Raw genomic sequence first — 21,392 nt, 5'->3', positions numbered from 1 at the left:
CACAGTACAAATGGGAGCCCCTCCCTCACAGAGGGGGAAGGGGATGGGTGATGCGCGGCTGGGCAGTGAGACAACTTCCCCATGGGACCACCCTTCCACCTGTCTGCCTCCCTGGCCTCCTGGAGAGGAGCCCTGACCAGCCCCAGCTGAGCCGGCACCTACCCTGTGCTCATTGATGGAGCCTCCTAATTGCTGATCACAAGCAGTCAATTAAGTCCAATTAGGGAGCGAGAGCTAATTAGTGCTCAGCTTCCTACAGCCTCTGGACACCCCTGGGGTCTGCAGGAACCTGCTGCCCACCTCTCCCCACCCCCAGGGAAGAGAATTGCTGCTTGTAGTGAGCGTGTCAAAAGTTCATTTGGCTTCCTTGCTCTCCTAAGGATCCAGGGTCAAGCACCTCGGCTTATCCACCATCTCTGCACTCCAGGGCAGCTCTGTCTCCAGTCCCACCACGAAAGATTTGCCTTCCTTGACATCTGACAACATTCATGTCACCCCATAATTCATAAGGATCATCCCATTCATCATCCTGAAGCCTGGAGGTAGGGCACTCCATATCATCACTGAGGCTCAGAGAGGGTAAGTGATTTGCCTAAGATCACACAATCCACTTTGACCAAAGATCCTATACCCCCTGACATATGTGATAAATCTTTCTGATGATCTCCCCTCTATCATTCCGGCTGTAACATGGCAGACAGGTGGGGCATGAGTTGTGTTCCTTCTTTTCACGTGCTATACTATGGGCTTCCCTTGTGGCTCAGTGGTAAAGAATCCACCTACCAATGCAGGAGACACAGGTTCGATCCCTGGGTCAGGAAGATCCCCTGAAGAAGAGAATGGCAACCCATTCCAGTATTCTTGCCTGGGAAATCCCATAGACAAGAGGAGCCTGGCAGGCTACAGTCCATGGGGTCTCAGAAGAATTGGACACAACTTAGCGACTTAACAACAGCAAATTTATACTACATTAGGTTTCTCCACTTAATCTGCTGTCCTCCCACTGTTCCTCGGCCTGACTCCAGTTCCAAGAACCAGCGTCAAATTCAAAGAGGTTCTTTCTGAGATCACAGAACAGGGGATATAGTTCTCTCTTCTACTAATTCATTCTGTGACCTTGGAGAAATTGCTTCCCTCCTATGGGCCTCGGTTTTCTCATCTGCAAAACAGGTGGACTGGGCCGGAAGATTTCCAAGGCAGTTTCACCTCCATCCCTTCTGCTTCAAGGGAAGAGATAATGAAGAGCTAGAGCTCCTTCTTGCATGTCATCAGGGCCACGGGATGGGACAGGAATACTCCTTTTCATACTGAAATTCTGGGGGCCCCACAGCTAGACAAGAATGAAACTGTGCTGGGACTTCCCTGGTGGCCCAGTGGTTAAGATTCCATGCTGCCAATACGGGGGCATGGGTTCCATCCCTGGTTGAGGAACTAAGACCCCACATGCCATGCAGCACGGCCAAAAGATTGAAAAACAAAAAATAAATATAATAAAGTATACATTGGAAACATAAAAAAGAATGAACTGTCCTAATAGCCACCAGAGAATGCTGGGAATTGCCCCGCTCTAGCAGGGGCTGGGAGTGGGGAGTAAGGGGCAAACATGATGACCTTTCTCACTGTCACTGTCTCTCTCTCTCTCTCTCACACACACACACAACTACCCCAAGGACCAGGATACACGGAATGTTGTGGGGGATATTGGATGGCCAGAATTAGGGCCTGCTTCTTTGGACTTGGAAGATGGTGAGAGGCAGGCTAGATGCAGTTTCTGGCTCACATTAGGCTGTACATTTTGCCAAACTCCCTCTCAATCAGGGTCGGATTCACAGAGGGCAGGGCAGGCAGGGAGGCTGGGGGAGGTGGAGGGAGTCCCCTCCTGTCTCCTCCTGGGTCTTAGCCACACTGTAACTTCCATGCCCCCGATCCGCTTTCTGGATCTTCACAAGGGTGGTTAGAGTCAGACTAGACTGGATTCCACTCTTCACTCAGTCACTCATGCCCTACTTCAGTCACCCTTGAGTTACTAGAGTCACCCTTGGCCAGCCTGAAAGTTTCCTCTAGTTTTTCCTCTTCTGTAAAATGGGGTAACACTAATTCCAGGGGCCGTTGTGAGCAACAAGCAAGATGTGCATGTCCAGTGAGGAGCAAGGGCCCTGCCCCTTGTCAGGGCTCGATTCCCCGCGAAGCATCTGAAAGAGCACAGGTCCAGGAGCTGTGGTTGGGGGAGCGTGTGCTGAATACCAAGAAGGAGCCACACGGCATCCGGTGCCTGGCACCCAGTCCCTCTAGCAGCTTTCCCTTTCCTGTGGTGAATCACTCCTCACCAACCCTGGGGACTCAGGAGTCCCCAGCTTACCACAAACACTACCATTGTCATAGAAACCAGGCCTCCCCTTCCTCTCTGACTGACTGATTTCACCACATTGTCCCCCACTCTGTCTCTGGTTCCTAGATCTCGGCTTTTGACTCACTGATTGAATCGCTTCTCATTCCTGTCCCCAAGATACTATCAACCTCATCCCCGCTTCATGGTTTGCGCCCACAGCCCCTCAAGCAGGGCCCCTTTCCCCAGTGGCTTCCCCTCCCTTCTCTGCCAGGTTGGGCTGGGCACCCCCTAGAAAAATGTCTGCCCAGAATAGATGAGTGAGCGTCAGCCCGGGCTCTGGCTGCACCCCCACCTTCCACGTCGGGGGCCCAGTTCAAACTCCTTTAGCGCGGGATTGTGAAACCAGCAAGGGCAAGGGAGGTGGCCACGGGCAGAGACTGACGGGCACTGGCGCCACCTGCTGGCCCCGAGGGGACCAGCCTCATCTTCTCCCTATAGGTGGGCGTGCCCAGGCTAGTCCTGAGTGGCAGAAGGCCCTGGCTCTGTGTCCTGTCAGGGCAGTCATCCCCATCATCATTCGTTCCTTCATTCACAGATATTCACAGATTTGTGTGCCCCAAAGAGCTCTTTTCCTCATGGAACAAGCAATTAAAATGGCACGAGTGCCCCCAAAGATGCAGCTCTGGAAGGCAGGGACAGAGAACCAGGCCCCTAAGCAGGGGTGACTAAGCTAAGTCCTGAGTAACAATCACCAACATTCATGAAGCACTTTCTGTCTACTAGACACTACGTCAGTACTTTACATGCCTCTTCCCACTAATCACACGACAAACCCATGAGGTAACTGCTATCATTATCTTCGCTTTATTGATGAGGAAAACAAGTTCAGAGACATTAAGTAATTTGCATAGGGCGCATGGGTAGTAGGCAGCAGTACCACCTGCCTGCTTGTAGCCCAGGTGTGGAGGACAGCCACTCCATGGGCTCCTGCTTGAATAGCTGGGCAGAAAGGCCGGACAAAGTGCATGTCAGGTGGAGGAAACTACAGGCCTGGGAGCCACTGGCCCTGGGGACAGAAGAGGAGAGATGAGCAAAGGAGACTGAAAAAGAGCACCAGGCAAGTAGGAGAAAAGTCAGGGAGAAAATAACGCATTTGGAGAAGGAAGCCGGGACCGGCAGGGTCAGAGGTCAGTGTTCGAGCAAGATTGAAAACGGGACTGGACTCAGCCCCTGCTCTGAGGGAGCCAGTTAGTGTGGGAAGGTGGGGCCGGGAACGCCTGGAGAGCAGGGCAGGCAATCCCTCTGCACAGGTCTGACGTCAGGGCTTGGGCCAACCAACAGGCCTGGAGCAGCCTGGGAAGGCTGTCTGGGAGGGGCATGCAGAGTTACCACCGGGCAGGTCAAGGAAGTACCTCAAGAAAACTGGCAATAAGGGTGATAATAAGGGTATAACTGGCTTCCCACACTGCGCTACTAGTAAAGAACCTACCTGCCAGTGCAGGAGATATGAGACACACGGGTTCGATCCCTGGGTCGGGAAGATCCCCTGGAGGAGGAAATGGCAGCCCACTCCTGTATTCTTGCATGGACAGAGGAGCCTGGTGGGCTTCAGTCCATGGGGTTGCAAAAGAGACCCAACTGAAGTGACTTAGCCAAAGATATAACTGGCAACCTAGGTACAACTAGCCAAGTCCCAAACTGGATACAACTGGGGAGCAGCCTGGCCTCCCTCAGGCTCTGGTGCGGGGCGGGGGGCGGGGGGGCGCTTATGCAAGGATGTTAAAACAAGAAAATGCCTGGAAGGCCTTTTAGCCCAAGCCACCCCACCTGTAGTCCTGAGTGGGAGGTGGCTTGTACCTGTTGGTAACAGACCTTGCTCACATTGAAATCAGCCATGGTGATTGACACCCTGGAAATTGACAACCACCACAAACCAGAGCTTCCCCTCACCCCACCTATTATTAAACATGTGCAACTACATCTCTGTTGTACCTCTCCTGCCCCTACTTTACAGAAGAGAAAACTGAGGCCCAAGGATGGTATGACTTTTTCAGTATCATACAGTAATTTTCTTCTGCTTGTTCATTTATCATTTGCTAGCACAAATTTTTATGGAGTCTCCCCTCTGCTAGACTTTGGGGAGACATGTCCCTTGTCCTGGGGGCACCTGAAGTCTGGACTGGCGTACAGAACATGTACACCGGCTGTGATGGCACTGAGGGCTGATAACCACAAAAGGGATGGGTGGCAGAGCCACGGCAGACTTGGGAGGAGCGCCAGCGTCCATCAGCACGGCCAGGAAGGCCTCTCACAGGACAGGACTCCTGAGTGAAGCTCTGAAGGATGAGTGGGAGACGGACAAGACGATGGGGGCAAGAGGGCTGGAGGCAGAGAGAACAACATCTGCAAAGGTATAGCCAGGGAGAGGGCCTGGCAGGGGCACATGACCTGTGGGCACCTCTTCGTACTCTCAAGGACCCTAGGTCCAAGACTTCTTTTACCAGCAGCAACCGAGAAGAAGGGTACACTGCTTAGACCCCTTCAGAGCCATCAGTCAGAAGTCACACCAGTGAATTAGCACCAGTACTGAGTTCCTGCTGGATGTGAGTTCCAGACTAGGCACTAGGGAGAGGAGGAATCCAGTGAGGGTGTATCTGAAGCATGACCCCCTAGAGGATCAGAAAAGGAATGTCTGTGACGGCCGGGGTGGGGGCTGGGGAGAGCAGGGGAGAGATGCCATTGGGTGTGGAGGGTGGGAGGTATGATGGAAAAGCAGAGGGAGAAGATGAATATTTGGTGGGGTGTGGGGGCCAGAGGCTGTTCAAGAGGAAAGGATGGATGAGTACGCACAGCTTCTAAGCAACAAACGTTAAGCACTTGCTGTGTGCCAGGCACAGGTGTGGGGAATACAAGAGTAGACTAGAGCCCATCACTGTCTTCAAGTGGCTCCCAGGTACTGGGGAGACAGAACTGTAAATGGACAGTTACAATATAGTGTGATGAATGGTAAGACATCCCCAAAAATGACCAGGGGAGATTCCCGGGGAAAATAACATGTAACTTGAGTCCCACAAGATGAACCAGCATGAGCCAGGTGAAGTGTGAGGGAACAGTAGATGGGACAGCCCAGGCCAAAGCTGAATGACAGGCAGAACAAGATGTACTGAAAGCCCTGAAAGAGGGCCCATGTGGCTGAGGTGGAGGGCGGAAGGGCAGGAGCAGCTGGACTGCTGGGCAGAGGGAGGAGCGTGAAGGACACTCTAAAACACACTAAGGAGGGAGCTAGTGGCTAAACTAGTGGTCCAGAGGTTAAATCTCAAGTGTTTCCAATCCCTGGTAAGAAAACTACGATCCCACGTGCTGCATAGCCAAAAAAAAAAAAAAAGGTTTTTAAGTAAACTACCTGAGGGCTTCCCTGGTGGCTTAGTTCTAAGGTAAGTCTGCCTACCAATCCAGGAGACACGAGTCCAACCCCCAATTCGGTAAGATTCCACATGCTGTGGAACAAGAGATACTGGTTTGATCCCTGGGTTGGGAAGATCCCCTGTAGAAAGAAATGGCAGCCCACTCCAGTATTCCTGCCTGGAGAATCCCAAGGACAGAGAGGGACCTAGTGGGCTACAGTTGATGGGGATGCAAACAGTTGGACACGACTGAGCACAGCACAGCAACAAACCATGCCAAGGAGTTTGGTCTTGGATCTAATGACAATAGGGAGCTAATAAAAGCTTTTAAGAAGAAGAGTTTCATGATCAGATTTTTTTTTTTTTTTTAAATGATCTCTCTGGCCACCTTGTGGAGAATGGATTGAAGGGGCAGGGGAGACAAGAGTGGAGAAGAGAGACCAGTGAGAGATTACTGCAGACAGGAAAGGATGATGGCTTGGATCAGGAGGGTAGCAGCAGCAGTGGATGGATTTGGGAAATGTTTTGAGGCACAGTTGACAGAACTTGTTGATGGGTTAGATGGGAGGAATTAGGGAAAAGACTGGAATCATAGATGGCTTGAGCCACCAGGTGGAGGGTAATGTCATTTACCAGAAGCAGGGGATGGGGGAGCAGCTTTGGACTGTTGTCACAGAGCCAGGACTAAAAACTCAGGACTCCTGATTCCAAGCCAGCACCTGTTTTCCCTGGGGGGACTGCTGGGAGAAGGCCGGGAGAATGTGGGACAGAGGAAGAGGAACATGGACATGGAGAGGAGAGGAAGCAAAGGGAACAAGGTAACAGTAACCACTGCTAAGTCAGTACCGGGCACTGTGCTGGTATACATGCCCAGTTAAATTCTCACAACATGCCCATCCTTTCTAAATTAGCCACCTCACCTTTCTACCCCCATATCCTGCTTTGTTCTTCTTCACAGTGATTACCACTACCAGAAATTACATGATTTACTTGTTTATTCTCTATCTCCCCTCTCCCACAGAATGTCCGCTCCATGAGAGTAAGGACCTTGTCTGTCTGGTTCAGTGATATCTCCAGGCACCTGGAACAGTGCCTGACATGACAAACGTTCAATATGTATTTACTGGATGAAAACTTACAACTCCTTATCAGTTTTATTATTATTCCCCTTCGGATCCAAGTCGGTGGTACTCAAATGTCTGGTTAGCCTGGCCCCGAACAGTGTCTTCCAGGGACTCAGAAGGTCAACTGGACATGAACCAGTCTTAAGCAGCTGGAGAGGGCTCAGGATGACCTGGGGAGCTGGTCAGACCATGTGGATGCCCAGGTCGTGGCCACCTGGCTTTTTCATCAGACTGGTAACCTTATCTCCCGTATGTTAGATGGCCTGCCAGAAAAGGGCAAAGTGGAAGCTGGAGATGACACCTGAGGAGGCAGGATGGGTGCGGACCCCTAGCTTGGGCAGGAAGAAACCTCTGGGCCCTGGTGTCCAAGCCCACCCTGGAGCCGCTCCCGGTAGCTGGTCTGCAGCGCCACCTCGTGGCCAAAGTTCAAAGACGCTTTTCCTCCCCCTGTCCCCTGCTGCTCAGAATGCAGGCAAGCGGGCCACTAGTCCAACTTGTAAGCTTCCTGAGTACCTCTGGGATCAGTCTTCATCCATCTCTCCAGTCCTTTCGCTTTGAATGAACCTCTCTCATCCTCAGGGACTCCAGATCCACTTCATGCAGGAAGCCTCTTCTGGTCAGTGATCACTCTCCTCGGCCTCCAGACTACTCACTGGGTATCACTGTTTACCTCTGGGTTCTTAGCCTCTGGGGTCAGACAAATCTGGCTTTAAACACTGGGGTGTCCATTTACCAGCTGTGTGACCTGAGCAAGTTACTTAATCTCTCCGAGCCTTAGGTCCCTGATGCTAAGCAGAGATGGCAATTCCAGTCTCACAGGGTTGTGAAGAGGATTAAGTGAGATCAAGTTTGTAAATGTAAAGAAGAGAGCCTAGCAATAGGCTCGGGAAATAGAAAGTCCCTTCCTACCCATCTCTAACTTCCTCTTCCCTTTCCTGAAAAAGGAAGCATGATGAAATAGAAGGCGCAAGAGTCACAGGACCTGGGTTCTCTGGGCCTTGGTGTTCTTGCTGTCTGTAAAATAAGGCCATGAGACAACTGCTAAATCTATTTGTTCATTTGCTCCCTCACTCACTCATTCATTCAGTTTCTAGTCCACCTACGACATTCTAAACAGTGAGTATGTCTTTTATATCCATTCATTCACCTGTGCCAGATGGTGTCTTATGCTTCAGTATCAACCTGTTAGTTTCCAGCCCAGTGCCTGACACAGAGAGGGCACTGGAAAAAATCCTTCCCCAACAATCTACCAAGAGCATGTTTCCTGCCTCCCCTTCCCTGCCCCAAGAGAACACCCAGCCCTGCCTGGCACCAGGTGCCCCTCCCCCTCCTCAGCCTGAGAAGCCAGAGCTGGCGCCACTGGGTGAGGAATCTGGGGACCAACTGTCACAGCTCCGGTATCACCCGCCCCTGGGACGCCTGGGTCCGGCCCTGAATCCCAGTGGGGCTCTATCAGCCAGCTGTCCTGGGGGACCCTAGCTCTGCCCCAGCCCCTCTGAGCTGCTCTCCCTGGGGAAATCAGAGAGGGCGGGTGACCTGCTGGGGGGAGTTCCGGAGTGGTACTGGAGGAGGAACAGAGAGGAGTTTGTGTGTCCAAGTCCAAAGCTCAGGCTGGGCAGCAAAGTCCTTGGAGGCTGGATGCACAGCGGAGGGCCCAGAGAGGCCTCCTCTCTCCCCCAAACTCTGCAGGCTGCCAAGTCCCAAAGACTGCTTTGCCCTCACGTTTGTTCCCGTTTGGCCCTGTTCCGTGGGTCAGATAGGCTAGTTTCTGTGTCTTTCTGTGGGCAGAGAGCAAGTCTGTCGTTTCCTTTGTGTGTCCTACAACAGAATTTTACCCAATACATTCTCGCTAATGGAAATTAATGAGTTGGGTGCATTTGAGCAATACACCCAAGAGGGAATACTGGCTGCACTCTCAGCAGCAAGGATGATGTTAGATCACAAGGCAGACTTCCCATAAGGGAAGAGTATTAAGAAAAGAAAACAAAAACCCCATAAAGTTTAGTAGAGGAGGTTCAGTAGGACTGATGGAGATGGCTTCTCAAGAGCAGCAGGGACACACAGGTGAGACAGCCTCTGTAAGGACCAGCCAGCTTAGAAGGGCAGCCTTGGTGGTAGCCTCCTGTGTCTGCCTCCCTCCCCAGGGGCTCTGAGAATAGGACAAGGGAGGGGCGGGCATCAGGTCTGTGCCCCATCCCTTGATACCTGATGCCTGGACAGCAGTAACAGGTGCCCAGTTTTGCTAGAAAAGGGACATAGATGCACAGAGATAGCATAGTCCCGATCACCCATCTCAGTCCTGTCCTCCAGCCTCCACTGGAGTTCTGAGCCACCCCACTCTCAACTAGGTCACCTTTCCTGCCTTGCAGCCAGACCTGTGGGTACACATCCCCACCCACACATACACAACTTGCACACAGACACACATGCTCGTATGGCCAACTCAACAACTCCACAGGGGCCTCTGTTCCTCAGGCCTGAGGCTGTGTGTGTGAGAGACATATAGAGTTCGCCTGCATTCCAGGGCTCAACAGGAATTATGTTTGGATCTCTCTGTTTGTTTGTTTGGGATGATCTTATTTCTGCAAGTCTAGATCCAGAACTGACTTCAGTTGACTCACAGTGGGTCAGGATCTCCTCCAGTGCCTGGCACGTCCTAAGAACTCAATAGGAAGTAGTTAGCTGAATGAATACATTAAAATTAATTAATGAAGACCACAGTCTAGCTAAAGTCAATTGCCAGCAGAGAACAACCAGGGGCCCAAAACTAGCATTGATTGAACATCTAAAATGAGCCAGACACTGTGCTAGGAACTTGGCTTATTATTTCCATTTGAAAGATGAGGAAATCGAAGCGCAGCAGTAATTGCCTGTTCAAGAAGCGTAAAAGGGACTTCCCTGGTGATGCAGTGCATAAGAATTCACCTGCCAATGCAGGGGACATGGGTTCGACCTCTGGTCTGTAAAGATTCCACATGCCATGGAGCAACAAGCCTGTGTGCTGCGACTACTGAGCCCGCGCTCTAAAGCCCTCGAGCCACAACTACGGAGCCTGAGTGCTGTGGTTCCTGAAGCCTGTGCACCTAGAGCCTGTGCTCCACAAGAGAAGCCACTGCAGTGAGAAGTAAGTAGAGTAGCCCCCGCTGACTGCAACTAGAGAAAGCCCGTGTGCAGCAACGAACACCCAGTGCAGCCAAAAACCAACAAATAAATAAGAAGCAGAACTAATAAGCAGCGCTCTTGGCTCCAGAGGTCACCTCCTTCCTCTTACACCACGATGCTTGGAATGTGCAGTTTCACTCACCGCACCCTTACAGAGTTTCTGCTCCGAGGAGGGTTGTGTGCTGGACACTGGGGGACCAGGGTGGGACACAATGACAAAGTGAGACACACAGTCCTGTCCTCCAAGGTCCTGAAGGGGAGATATGCCACCTACCCACCTTTCTGGTCATAGGCAGAGTGAAGCGTGGGGAGGGGTGGGCACAGCTATCTATTTCCAAGCAAAATTGTTTAAGTAAGGCCTTCGGTCCTCATGGTCATAATTCTAGATTGAGTAGGCAGGGACTTCCCTGGTGGCACAGTGGGTAAGAATCCACCTGCCAATGCAGGGGAAACGGGTTTGACCCCTGGTCTGGGAAGATTCCACATCCACCGAGCACCTATGGCTGTGTGCCACAACTTCTGAGCTCCTGCTCTAGGACTATAAATACCGAGCCTGCGTGCTGCAACTACCGAAATCCGCTGGCACTCCCCAACATGAGAAGTCACGGCAGTGAGAAGCTTGGGAACTGCAACGAAGAGGAGCCCCCGCTTATCGCAACCAGAGAGAGCCCATGAGCAGCAATGAAGATCCAGTGCAGCCCCCACCCGACCTAAAAATAATAATGATAATATGATAAATAGACTGGGTAGGCAGAAGGAGAGGAAAATGGGAGCTGCTGGACAGAAACTTAGCTTGGCCAACATGTCAGTGGATGAGGGGAGTCCCCTGAATAAAGGAGGCCACCCACTTCTGGAAGTGAGGAAATAAAGTGGATGTGTTAGTCGCTCAGTTGCGTCCAACTCTTTGCAACCCCATGGACTGTAGCGCCAGGCTTCTCTGTCCATGGACTTCTCCAGGCAAGAATACTGGAGTGGGTTGCCATTTCAAAGGACTCATCAAATAAGTTATTTAAAGACTTCAGAATAGGGAACCTCCTGGCAGTCCAGTGGTTAGGACTTGAGCTTTCACTGTCAAGGGCACAGGTTGGATCCCTGGTCAGGGAACTAAGATCTCACAAGCCCCTCAGCCAAACAATAACAATGACAAAGCCCTCCCCGCTCAAGGTGCATGCTCCACCCCCTCTGCTGCTGGGCACTCTGGCAGGTCCCCTGTAGGTGAATGTACCCCCACACAATTTGGAGGCACACACCTCTGTGTGTACACCCATGCCCCAGACCTAAGTGTGTTCACACACAGCCTGCCCTCCAGGTGCCAAATGCCTCTCTTGCCTTGGATATTTGGAGTCAACGGGACCCTGAGGATGGACCCATGGCACATGAATACACCCCGGGGGGCTGATTAGTCCTTGCCGGATCAGTGAGGGGGGTCCAGCAGGGACTGCCCCTTCCTCTACCCCCCTCTTTAGTCTACCTCTTTGCATTCAGCAGCTGTCCCCTCCCCACTCACTCACACTTGTTTCTGTTCTTTGTTTTCCTCCCTGGCCAAATCCCCAAGGCTTCTTTGGTCATTAACCTCCTGCTTTAATTAGCTTAGTGGGGAGGAAAGTGGAAGCAGGGAAAATTCAGGAGTGGGTGTCTAGGGGGAATCTCATTTTGGTGGGGACAGGAAGGCTTGGACCAGCTGGTGACAAAAATGCCTGGCACACGGTCAGACCTACACAACTGTCTGTGATTTCTGATAATGTGAAAAACAGTCGCCTGGTCCACAGAGCAGGAGGCTTCCCCCATGGCTCCCAGGTCCCCCAACCTGGGTTCCTGGGGTAGGAGAGAAGACAAGAGCAGGGAACAGCCACTCTCAAAAGGTCTCATCTCTCCAATTCTTCCTCTCTCACTCTTGCTTAGAGGTGGGAGGACTCAATCCCACAAAAAGGTTTGTTGCTAACTTTGTTAACTCCTTGATCCAGAGGGCATCTCATTCCCAATTCTGGGGCCTTCCAGGGTCTCTCTCTGTCATGGCTTCCCTTCCCTGGATCTTCCACTGGGCAAAGCAAGAGACCTACAATAAGCCAACTCCCACGCCCTCCTGAGATCCTCCACCTTGTCTCCCACCCTCCCCTTGGTGTGCAAATTTGGTCTTCCCAAGAATCAATTTAGGGAACTGGGCTTCGCAGCTCAGCCCTCACGGCCTCACAGTGCCTCATCTATGAGGTCATCTCCTTCGTCCCCCCATCCCCCTGCCTCCAAGCAGGACGTTACCTCACAAACTAGCTCAGATTTTTGGTTTCCAAGGCACTCCAAAAAAAGAACACCCACCCATTCTTATCAAACTCTTTTGGGAAGTTCTTCTTAAAAGTCCGTCCTCAAGCCCTCAGGTTGCGGTGCCATCCTTTCTCCTACTGGGAAAGACCCAGGCATAAAAAGGATGACAAAAATGCCGAAGCTCTGGGATAAGGGGAGAAGAAAAGATTGCATTACACTCCAACTTCCACAAACTCCCCTAAAAATACTCAGCTCTCCAATTCATGGCTTAAAAACTGATTTTTCACTTTCACCAAATTTCCAGAGTCAAAGGAGCTGAATTAGTGGGTTTTCAACGGGGGAGAGGTGGGTGAGGCAAAGTGGAATGATGGTGACGGCTAAAGAACAGTACACCCCCAAGCTAAACGGATGGCCCGGGCGGAGGAAGTCTGGGTCTCCATTCCACCCGGTGCCTTCTTTCCTCCTTCCGTCGCACCCAAAGCTCGTGTGGCTCTCACCCGAAACTGTTAACTCCTATCATGCCTTTAAGACTTGCCTTGCCTCCCCGCTCTCGGTCCCCTACTTCTCTCCACCCCTTCATCCTCCTCACCTCATTTCTCCACAGCCCTCCCAGCTCCCCTCCACTGATCAGAAGGATGTTAACTAACTCACCTCCCAGTCGGTGCTTCTCTGATCTCCGAGACTGGGGGGAGGGAAGGGAGGAAGGGGGATGGCTTGCCGCTTGGGGAAGAGGGGACCCCGTCTTTTGCCAGGGGGTCCCACCCTCCAACCCGGCACCCCATCCCGGCCCCCCACCCCCACCCCCCAGCGCGCAGAGCCGTGTTCTCCACGCATCGCCGCTGCGGGCTTTGTCTGCTCTGCGGAGAACCTCTGCCCGCGGCCCGGAGCCGGGATCGACTCTGGGAGAACGGGAGGGGGGAGCGGAGAGCGGAGAGGGAGCGCGGCAGGGAGGGGGAAGAGGGGAGAGAAAGCGAGAGAAAGCCGCAGTGACCCAGCCGGGACAGCTCCCCGCCCTCTCCCCCCCGCCTCATTACCATAAGAAAGAGGGACCTAAGACTGGCCGGGATCGCGAAGGAGCCCGTTTTGGGAGGGGGGCACACTCCATTAGCCTGTTTTCAACCCGTTCCGTTTCTGTACACTGACTCCTTTCCTCTTTAAAAATGAGGGACCTCGACTGCCTTCCCACCCCCAGCTTCGCCTCCCAGCAGCGGGTAAAGACCGAAGGCGCATCCCTATCTTCCTCGGGTCAAGGAATTCGTCCCCGCGCCCCCGAGGGCGGGAAACTACAACTCCCGGCATGCCCCGGGCGCCCCCGACGCGCCCCCCTCCCGTCAGTTCCATGCTGCTCCATCCAGTTCATTTAAAACAAAAGAGTTTGAGCGCTGGAAGGGGCTGGGCTCTATTGGGGGCCACTGAGCGCCGCTCCTGGACTGGGGCTCGGTGCGGGAGCCTAAGGGGGGCGTCTGGACGGTGGGGTCTAGAGACTCCCGGGACCGAGGCGGGAGGGGTGGGGGCAGAGATCCCGCAGCCCCCCGCCCCCCCGTCACCCCCGGAGAGGAGAGGAGATCTGCTTTCTCGGTTTTGCTTCTCTATCCCCCCACCCCCACCCCGGGGGCTGGGGCGAGGGGAGTCGGGTTACAGGGTGTTTGGGGAGGGGGGCTTAGAGGGAGGGTCTATCTTTCTATCTCGCTTTCTTCCCCCCTCCCCAGTTCTTTGTTCCCCCCTCCCCACACACCCCCCTCCTCTCCTCTCCCCTCCCCTCCTCTCTCCCCTTTTCCCTTCCACCACCTCTCTCTCTCCCTCTCTCTCTCTCCCCCAGCTTTTGTTTCGCCATGCCTAGTCTAGTGGTATCTGGAATAATGGAAAGAAATGGGGGCTTTGGAGAACTAGGATGTTTCGGGGGAAGCGCTAAGGACAGAGGGCTGCTGGAAGACGAGCGCGCCCTTCAGCTGGCTCTCGATCAACTCTGCCTCCTGGGTTTGGGGGAGCCCCCCGCCCCCACGGCGGGCGAGGAGGGGGGAGGTGGGGGGGGCGGCGCCCCCGCGCAGCCGGCCGCCCCCCCGCAGCCGGCCCCGCCGCCGCCGCCCGCGGCGCCCCCGGCCGCCCCGACGGCGGCCCCCGCGGCGCAGACGCCCCAGCCCCCCACCGCCCCCAAAGGGGCCAGCGACGCCAAGCTCTGCGCTCTCTACAAAGAGGCCGAGCTGCGCCTGAAGGGCAGCAGCAACACCACCGAGTGTGTACCAGTGCCCACCTCCGAGCACGTGGCAGAGATCGTGGGCAGGCAAGGTAAGCGGGCGCCGGACCGCGGAGAGGGACTGGAGTTGGGGGGCACCCCATCCCTAGCACGGAAAGTTCACTTCCTCCCTCCTTGCCTGCTTCTGGCTCAGTCCCTTCCCCACAAAGGGGGACCCGCCCCCTACCCTGATTTCGAAGTGCCTCAAAGTTCCCTGCTACCCCCCTAGTTGGAACTGTCCTCCAGATCCTTCCTTCCCTAGGGCTCTGCCCTTAGACAAAGAAATATCCTCTCTCGGAGAGAGGGAAAAGGGAGGGGGATCGGTTTTCCAATCCGGGGAGGCTGTCCGGAGGGGGTGTCCACTCGTAGCCAGAAAAACTGGCCGAATGTGCAAAAGAGTTACTCAGGAGCCCCAACTACGGCATCTACTAGTGGTTTGGGGAGGGGGTACCCCTGGGACCCCCAGCCACCTGGAGTTACAGACTTTGGGGGAGACCTGGCCCAGGAAGGCAGACTGAGTATCTGTCTCTTTGTTGGGCTGAGTGTAGGAATGGAAGGGGGTGTGGCTCATGGGAGGGTCCCAGCCTGGGGGTGAGGTGGGAAAGGGGGGCTGCTGGGAGGAGGGAGTCCTGTGGTCACCCGCACACTAAAGTTGGATGGTCTATGGGATTTTGGAAGGGGTGCCTCCAACGAAGTGCCACGTCCCGGTGTGGACCTCTTCTCCTCCCTCTCAGGCTTTTGTTCTGGGCTGGCCACGGCAAGGGGCCAGAGGCCTGGAGAAGGGTCTCTGGTAGTGAGAGAGTAGGACAGGGTGGGAAGGGGCGTGCTGAGGGGTGAGGAACCATCACCTGGAGATTTGCTGGAGGGCATGGGTCTGGGTGTGTTGTTGGGGTGGGGGGTGGGTACAGAATTAATCCAATGTAGAGTGTCTGATACCACACCCTCCTCTGCTCCAGCATCCCTGGGCGGGTGGGGGTGGGAATGTTGGTAAGGGTCCAGATTGAGCAGACGGGATCCTGGGGACCCTTCCCTCTCCCAGTTTCCCAAAGGGGAGTGGGGGGGGGCGGGATTTGGAAATTGCAAGGGGGCTGGACTGGGGAGGTGTGGGGTGGGGGAGGAGCAGGGGAGGAGCTGTCCCACAGTGGGGAACAATAGAGGAGCTGCATTCCGGCTGGGAGTGAAGGAGGAGGCCGGCTGCTGGCTGGGGAAGAGGGGAGGCAAGTCGGGGAGCCCCTACTCCACATCACACCTCGTCTACCCGAAGTGTGGGGGGTTGGGGGATTTTGCTGGGAGATCCAGAATGGAGGAGGGAAAGATGCCACTCCCCGGCATAGCCCTCATCCCCCTGGGGCACCCCATCTCTTGAGATTTCTGGTTTTAAAAGTTGGATTTCCTCTTGTTGTCAGAAACTAGGGACCCAGAGCCCTGGAATTGGGTGGGGACACTGTTATCTTTTCTTGGGTGCGGGGGTGGTCTTGGGAGGCCCCGGAATTTCATGGAGTCATTCTTTCCTCTTCTGCCTCCGCATCAGATGGGCCTGTCTCTCATAAAAGTAGGGGGATTTCTCCTATTCAGAGAAGACAAGCCTCCCCCTCACTCCTTAAGGGAATGGAAGTCCTTTCTCTTGTCTAACCTCCCTTCTCCTGCTGTGGCGTCAGTGGTGCTCTATTTGACCTCTAGGAAGGTGAAGCCAAGTGGGTCTTCCCTCCAAGAGATGTTTCTTCGGGGTTGGGAAACGCAGGACGAGATCCGCTACCAGTTCTGCATCTATAGGCCTCTAGCTTTTCTCCTTACTTTTATACCTGGCCTGTTCTCCTCACCCCAATTCCCGTCCCCAAAGACACCTATAACAGCTCTCATGTAAGTTTAGGGGCCCAAAACTTAGAGCCAGAACCCAGGTGCCTATCAGATGCCATACATTTAGAAGTTGTAGAAGGCTCTTCACTGTTCCTTCCCCCGCCCCCCATGCCTCCCAAACAGAACAATCATTTACTGACATTAAAGCAGCAAAGATGTGGGCTTGACAACAGGTAGGACTTCTCAACTGCCAAGAGGTCTGAAGACAAAAAGGGAGGAGCAAATTCTCCTTCCTAAGGTCTCTTGAAGGTGAGGAGAGCTGCCCCCAACCCACTCTCTCCTCCCACATGCCAATCTGGTAGGTTTGGAGAAGAAGCCATCTGGAGTGGAGGAAGGAGAGGGAAAAAAAGATGAGCTCACCTCAGGCCTGTGGTTGGAGGGTTAGGCAGAGTCAGAAAACTAGGACCACTGACATTGGTTGGGGAGTGAGAAAGGGAACTGTAAGTGTGTATATGGAGACAGGTATGAATGTTTACATGTGAATGGGGGCAAAAGTTGTGGGCAGGGGTGTATAGGAATGTGCTGCATGTGTCCTGGGAATGATGGGGATAGAAGAGTGGGCTGGATGAAAGGATGAAACACTGGGAATCCATGTGTATGGGGGAGAGGGGTATGTGAAAGTGTGCTTTAGACTTGCACCAGAAATAACATTTAGATAAAGGCAAGCTGCATAGCGGCTTCTAGGTCCACATCTGTGTCTATGCATGTACACACACACATGTAGCATGTGTGCTTTGAGAAAACATGTGAGTCTCAGAGGTTCTGTGTGAAGACAGGGGCAGGGATAGGGAATTGGAAAAGGAGGAGAGAGGTTTGTCCAGTCAGCCGTCAAGGTCTGCCACCTTTAGACTGCAGTCTGGCCATCCCAGCTTCCCTCACTTTTCTCTTTCCCCTTCTCCCTCTTTGTCTCTCTTTGTCTGGGCCATTCTCCTTTCTCTTCCTGCCTCTCTCCCCAGCCTCTCAGCTTTTACCCACTCCTTCTTCAAAGCAGGAGTATGGGTCGAGAACACCTTCTCCCCCCACCCTACTCAGCCCGCAGCCCATCTTGGCTCTCCTGCCCCAGGGGACAGGGTGGCAGGAGTGTCCATGAGGTCAGGCACTGCGTCCCTCACACGTCATTATCCTCCTTTCCTTCCTAAAACTGATTCTCAGACCCTTCCCGACCTCCCACACTCCATGAGTTGCTGAAAACTTGCTGTGAATTTGGGACCGGCTGAGAGACACTAATGGGTGGAAGGCATGGGAGCAGATGCGGGTCAGTCATCCCAGTGTAGACTGGAAGACACTTTTAATGCATGGAGATCAAGTGAGGAGTAGACTGTAGGCTTCTGAGGCAAGATCAGGGTCAGTGACAGACTGGAGATCTCAGTTGCAGGGCAGGGTGGGTGATTGAGCGATTTGGAAGTTTGTGAGTAGCCAGAAATCAGTAGAGAAGTTGGGGAAAACAGCTAATGGTTGTCGAGGAGTTAGTGAGTAGATTAGCAGCTTGTCTGGGAAGGTCAGTGATTATTTCAGGATTTCAAAGGGTGCATAAATTTGGAGGTCCTACATGGAATTCAAGGGAAAGTTGCAACATTTTGCAATCTGTGGCTGATAGATACACTGGATAGATTTAAGATACAGTAAGTGAATTGTTCTGGTTAGAGTAGGGGGGAGGGTTTCCTAAGGGTAGATAGAGGTTCCTGGTGGGCTGGGTATCGGAGTAGGAGCAGGAGCTTGTTGGTTCCAGCACAAACCTTCTTGCCTTGTGAGTTTATTTCTCTCTTCCCTTCCCTATCCCAGGCTGCAAGATTAAGGCTCTGAGGGCCAAGACCAACACCTACATCAAGACGCCCGTGCGAGGCGAGGAGCCAGTGTTCATGGTGACTGGGCGGCGGGAGGACGTGGCCACAGCCCGCCGGGAAATCATCTCAGCGGCCGAGCACTTCTCCATGATCCGCGCCTCGCGCAACAAGTCGGGCGCCGCCTTTGGAGTGGCGCCTGCTCTGCCCGGCCAAGTGACCATTCGTGTGCGGGTGCCCTATCGCGTGGTGGGACTGGTGGTGGGCCCCAAGGGGGCAACCATCAAACGCATCCAGCAGCAGACCAACACGTACATTATCACGCCAAGCCGGGACCGCGACCCGGTGTTCGAGATCACCGGTGCCCCGGGGAACGTGGAGCGTGCGCGCGAGGAGATCGAAACGCACATCGCGGTCCGCACAGGCAAGATCCTCGAGTACAACAATGAAAACGACTTCCTGGCGGGGAGCCCCGACGCCGCGCTGGATAGCCGCTACTCGGAGGCCTGGCGGGTGCACCCTTCCGGCTGCAAGCCCCTCTCCACCTTCCGGCAGAACAGCCTGGGCTGCATCGGCGAGTGCGGAGTGGACTCTGGCTTTGAGGCCCCGCGCCTCGGCGAGCAGGGAGGGGACTTTGGCTATGGCGGGTACCTGTTTCCTGGCTATGGCGTGGGCAAGCAGGACGTGTACTACGGAGTGGCGGAGACTAGCCCCCCGCTCTGGGCGGGCCAGGAGAACGCCACGCCCACCTCGGTGCTCTTCTCTTCCGCCTCTTCCTCCTCCTCCTCTTCCGCCAAGGCCCGCGCTGGGCCCCCGGGAGCGCATCGCTCTCCTGCTGCCTCCGCGGGTCCCGAGCTGGCTGGACTCCCGAGACGCCCGCCGGGAGAGCCGCTCCAGGGCTTCTCTAAACTTGGGGGGGGCGGCCTGCGGAGCCCCGGCGGCGGGCGGGATTGCATGGTGTGCTTCGAGAGTGAGGTGACTGCCGCACTGGTGCCCTGCGGACACAACCTGTTCTGCATGGAGTGTGCAGTACGCATCTGTGAGAGGACGGACCCGGAGTGTCCCGTCTGCCACATCACAGCCACGCAAGCCATCCGAATATTTTCCTAAGCTCCTGGCCCCTGGCCTCCTGGGGCCGCTCCCCAGGGGCCCTTCCTGGAGCTGTTTTCCACTGGGGCCTTTTGCAAATCAGTGGTTTGAGGGGCAAGGTGCTTAGATACTCGCTTGCTGGGGGGGCGGGGAGGGGAGGCGATGGTGGCTGGAGGGCGGGGCCACTTTCAGAGCCTCTGGTCCCCCTATCCTGGAAAGGTTGGGAGGGGGGCCAGGCCGGAAATTTTACTAGAGTTACAACTCTGATACCTCAACACACCCTTCAATCCGGAAGCAGCTAAGAAACTTTTGTTTTGCCAGAGGTGGCCGCTAAGGCATCCTGACTCCCTGCCCGCCCAACTCACACTACCCCTTCCTCTAGGGAGGGGATGGGGAACGGGAGAGGGAGAGTTACCATCTGTATCTAGAGGTGCTCCAACAATCCCCAAGCCTCTGGTCCTGACCTCTGACCTCCAACCACGACCCTTTAGACCCTCCACCACCTTGTATTCTGTTTGAGGATTTGTTCTGGGCTTCCAGCAGTATGAGGGGGTTGGGGCCCTTTCAGAAGTCTGAATGGATTTTCTGAGGGGGAAGGGGAGGAAGTATGTCAATCAATAAAAGGGCTCAGAACTCGTCCCTCCCCACAAAGCTGGGCTAGAGGAATCTGGAGAGGGGTGCTCCTCTGCTTTCCCTACACACTCTCCTCCCCGTCATCCTTCCCTTTGGGTTTTCCTCTCTCCTTAGCTCTGTCCTCCAGCTCTTCTCTCTGCTTCCCCTTGCCGGCTGTCACAACCAGCCCTGCCTGTCTTTTTTTTCTTTCCTTCTCGCCTCTCCTTCTGCTCCATCCAGCTCAGCTTTGGGGGACACTATCCCCTGGGGAGAGGCAGAGGGAAAAAACATTTTGATGGTCCCCTCAATTCCTCTTTGTCATTCGGAGGCCCACTTTTCTCCTCCTCCAAAGAAACACCTCAAATTCTTGATAGAATGTATTCCTGTTCTCAGTGAATATTTGAAGAGAGGACTAATACTGGGGTACATAAAGGGTCAAACCTCCACCCTTATCATCTTTGGGCATTACATGTAGGGAGCAGTTTGGGGGCTGGGTTTTCTGGTGGTGGGATGGGGAGAGCCAGGGTAGTGTGTCTGCTCTTGGGGAGCAGGAAAGAGGCAGTAGGAGACGCTGCTGGAGGGAGGCAGGGTTCCTCCTCCCTTGCAGTGCCCCATTCCCTGCGCCCCTCTCTGGACCTCACCTGAACCCCTGTTAACAAATTAATCATGAAGTCTCTGTCTCGTTGAGGAGAGACCTTGTCTTCAGAGAGGGGTCACTCCAGAGCCAAGCAGGATTGGGGTGCAGCCGGGCCTGTTCTAAGAATCATGTATTATTACAGGCCTTGCACCCCCTTTGCTGCTTCCCTACTGCTCACCTGGGGCAATCACCAGCCTCCCACCCTCCTGGTTCCGCTGGCCGGGCTAGGAGGGGATGGGGGATGGGAGTCCCCGGGGGTCCTAGGAGATTCTTGTATATAGTAGGGTGGGACTGTTCTAAGTGATCTCTGAGCCTTGAGGCTCGGGAGTCCCATTCTTCCTGGATGGAGAGGGGGTGCAGGGATGGGGGCACAGAGGGGATTTCCTCCTCTCCTTCCTCCTGTTGTGAATTAACTCACCTCTCCTCAGCCTTCCCCTCCAGACCACCAGCCAGGGAGGGGAGCGGAAGGAGGTCACAGCCAGGAAAACTGGCCTGTGACAACTTCCCTCCTTCCCGCCAATGTGAGCCATCCTGAGATGTCTGTACAATAGAAACCAAACCAAACCAATGGGCACCCCTCGGGCGCCGAGGGGGGGTGGGGAGGGGGGTGGGAAGATGGGATGTCTGTCTGTCGATCCCCTCCCCCTCTCCACTCTACCCACAAAGGCGGAAGACTGTTACACTAGGGGGCTCAGAAAATTCAATCCCACTCTTACTAATTGAGCCAAACCTAGAAACCAACACAAAACACATAGTGAGAGACAAAATAGAGGAGAGAAAGAGAGCATGAGAGGGAGCGAGATAGGCAACCAACACAGAGGAGAGAAAACAAAAATAGAAAAAAAAAAAGCAGTTCTTTATAATTTAATATTCTATTTTAATAAAGGCATTTATTACCGTATAAA

General features: G+C 54.2%; 1 protein-coding gene and 1 long non-coding RNA gene across 5 annotated transcripts in view; one reads left to right on the top strand and one right to left on the bottom strand.

Annotated features, from left to right (window-relative positions):
• The window catches only part of LOC147376678 (uncharacterized), a 22,389-nt gene extending 9,109 nt beyond the window's left edge, over positions 1–13,280 (bottom strand). The window contains exons 1-2 of one of the 3 annotated variants that reach the window (XR_015161133.1): positions 12,930–13,265; positions 12,333–12,461 (exon numbers count right to left, since the gene is read on the bottom strand). This is a non-coding gene — a long non-coding RNA (uncharacterized LOC147376678). Of the gene's footprint in view, positions 1–12,332; positions 12,462–12,929 lie in introns of all 3 variants that reach the window. The other 2 variants (XR_015161134.1, XR_015161132.1) reach the window with 2 other exon arrangements.
• MEX3A (mex-3 RNA binding family member A) lies at positions 446–21,392 on the top strand. 2 transcript variants are annotated; one of them, XM_086393280.1, is made up of 2 exons: positions 446–579; positions 18,151–21,392. In XM_086393280.1, the coding sequence occupies exon 2, from the start codon at positions 18,228–18,230 to the stop codon at positions 19,257–19,259; it is 1,032 nt and encodes a 343-aa protein (XP_086249406.1). In that variant the 5' UTR covers positions 446–579; positions 18,151–18,227; the 3' UTR covers positions 19,260–21,392. The 2 variants fall into 2 exon arrangements, with proteins under 2 accessions (XP_086249406.1, XP_086249405.1); XM_086393279.1 differs by lacking the exon at positions 446–579 and adding an exon at positions 13,146–14,564.

The sequence above is a fragment of the Bos grunniens genome, chromosome 3 (assembly GCF_055505025.1).
Source record: "Bos grunniens cultivar Pamir isolate PY7600 chromosome 3, Bosgru_T2T1.0, whole genome shotgun sequence".
Lineage (NCBI taxonomy): Eukaryota > Metazoa > Chordata > Mammalia > Artiodactyla > Bovidae > Bos > Bos grunniens.
This window is presented reverse-complemented; position numbering and strand designations above follow the sequence as displayed.

Bases quoted from the DNA above. Each gene is read 5' to 3' on its own strand.
- MEX3A (XM_086393279.1), top strand. From the start codon at position 14,111: ATGCCTAGTCTAGTGGTATCTGGAATAATGGAAAGAAATGGGGGCTTT. The intron at 14,565-18,150 runs GTAAGCGGGCGC...TCCCTATCCCAG, and splicing joins AGAGATCGTGGGCAGGCAAG to GCTGCAAGATTAAGGCTCTG.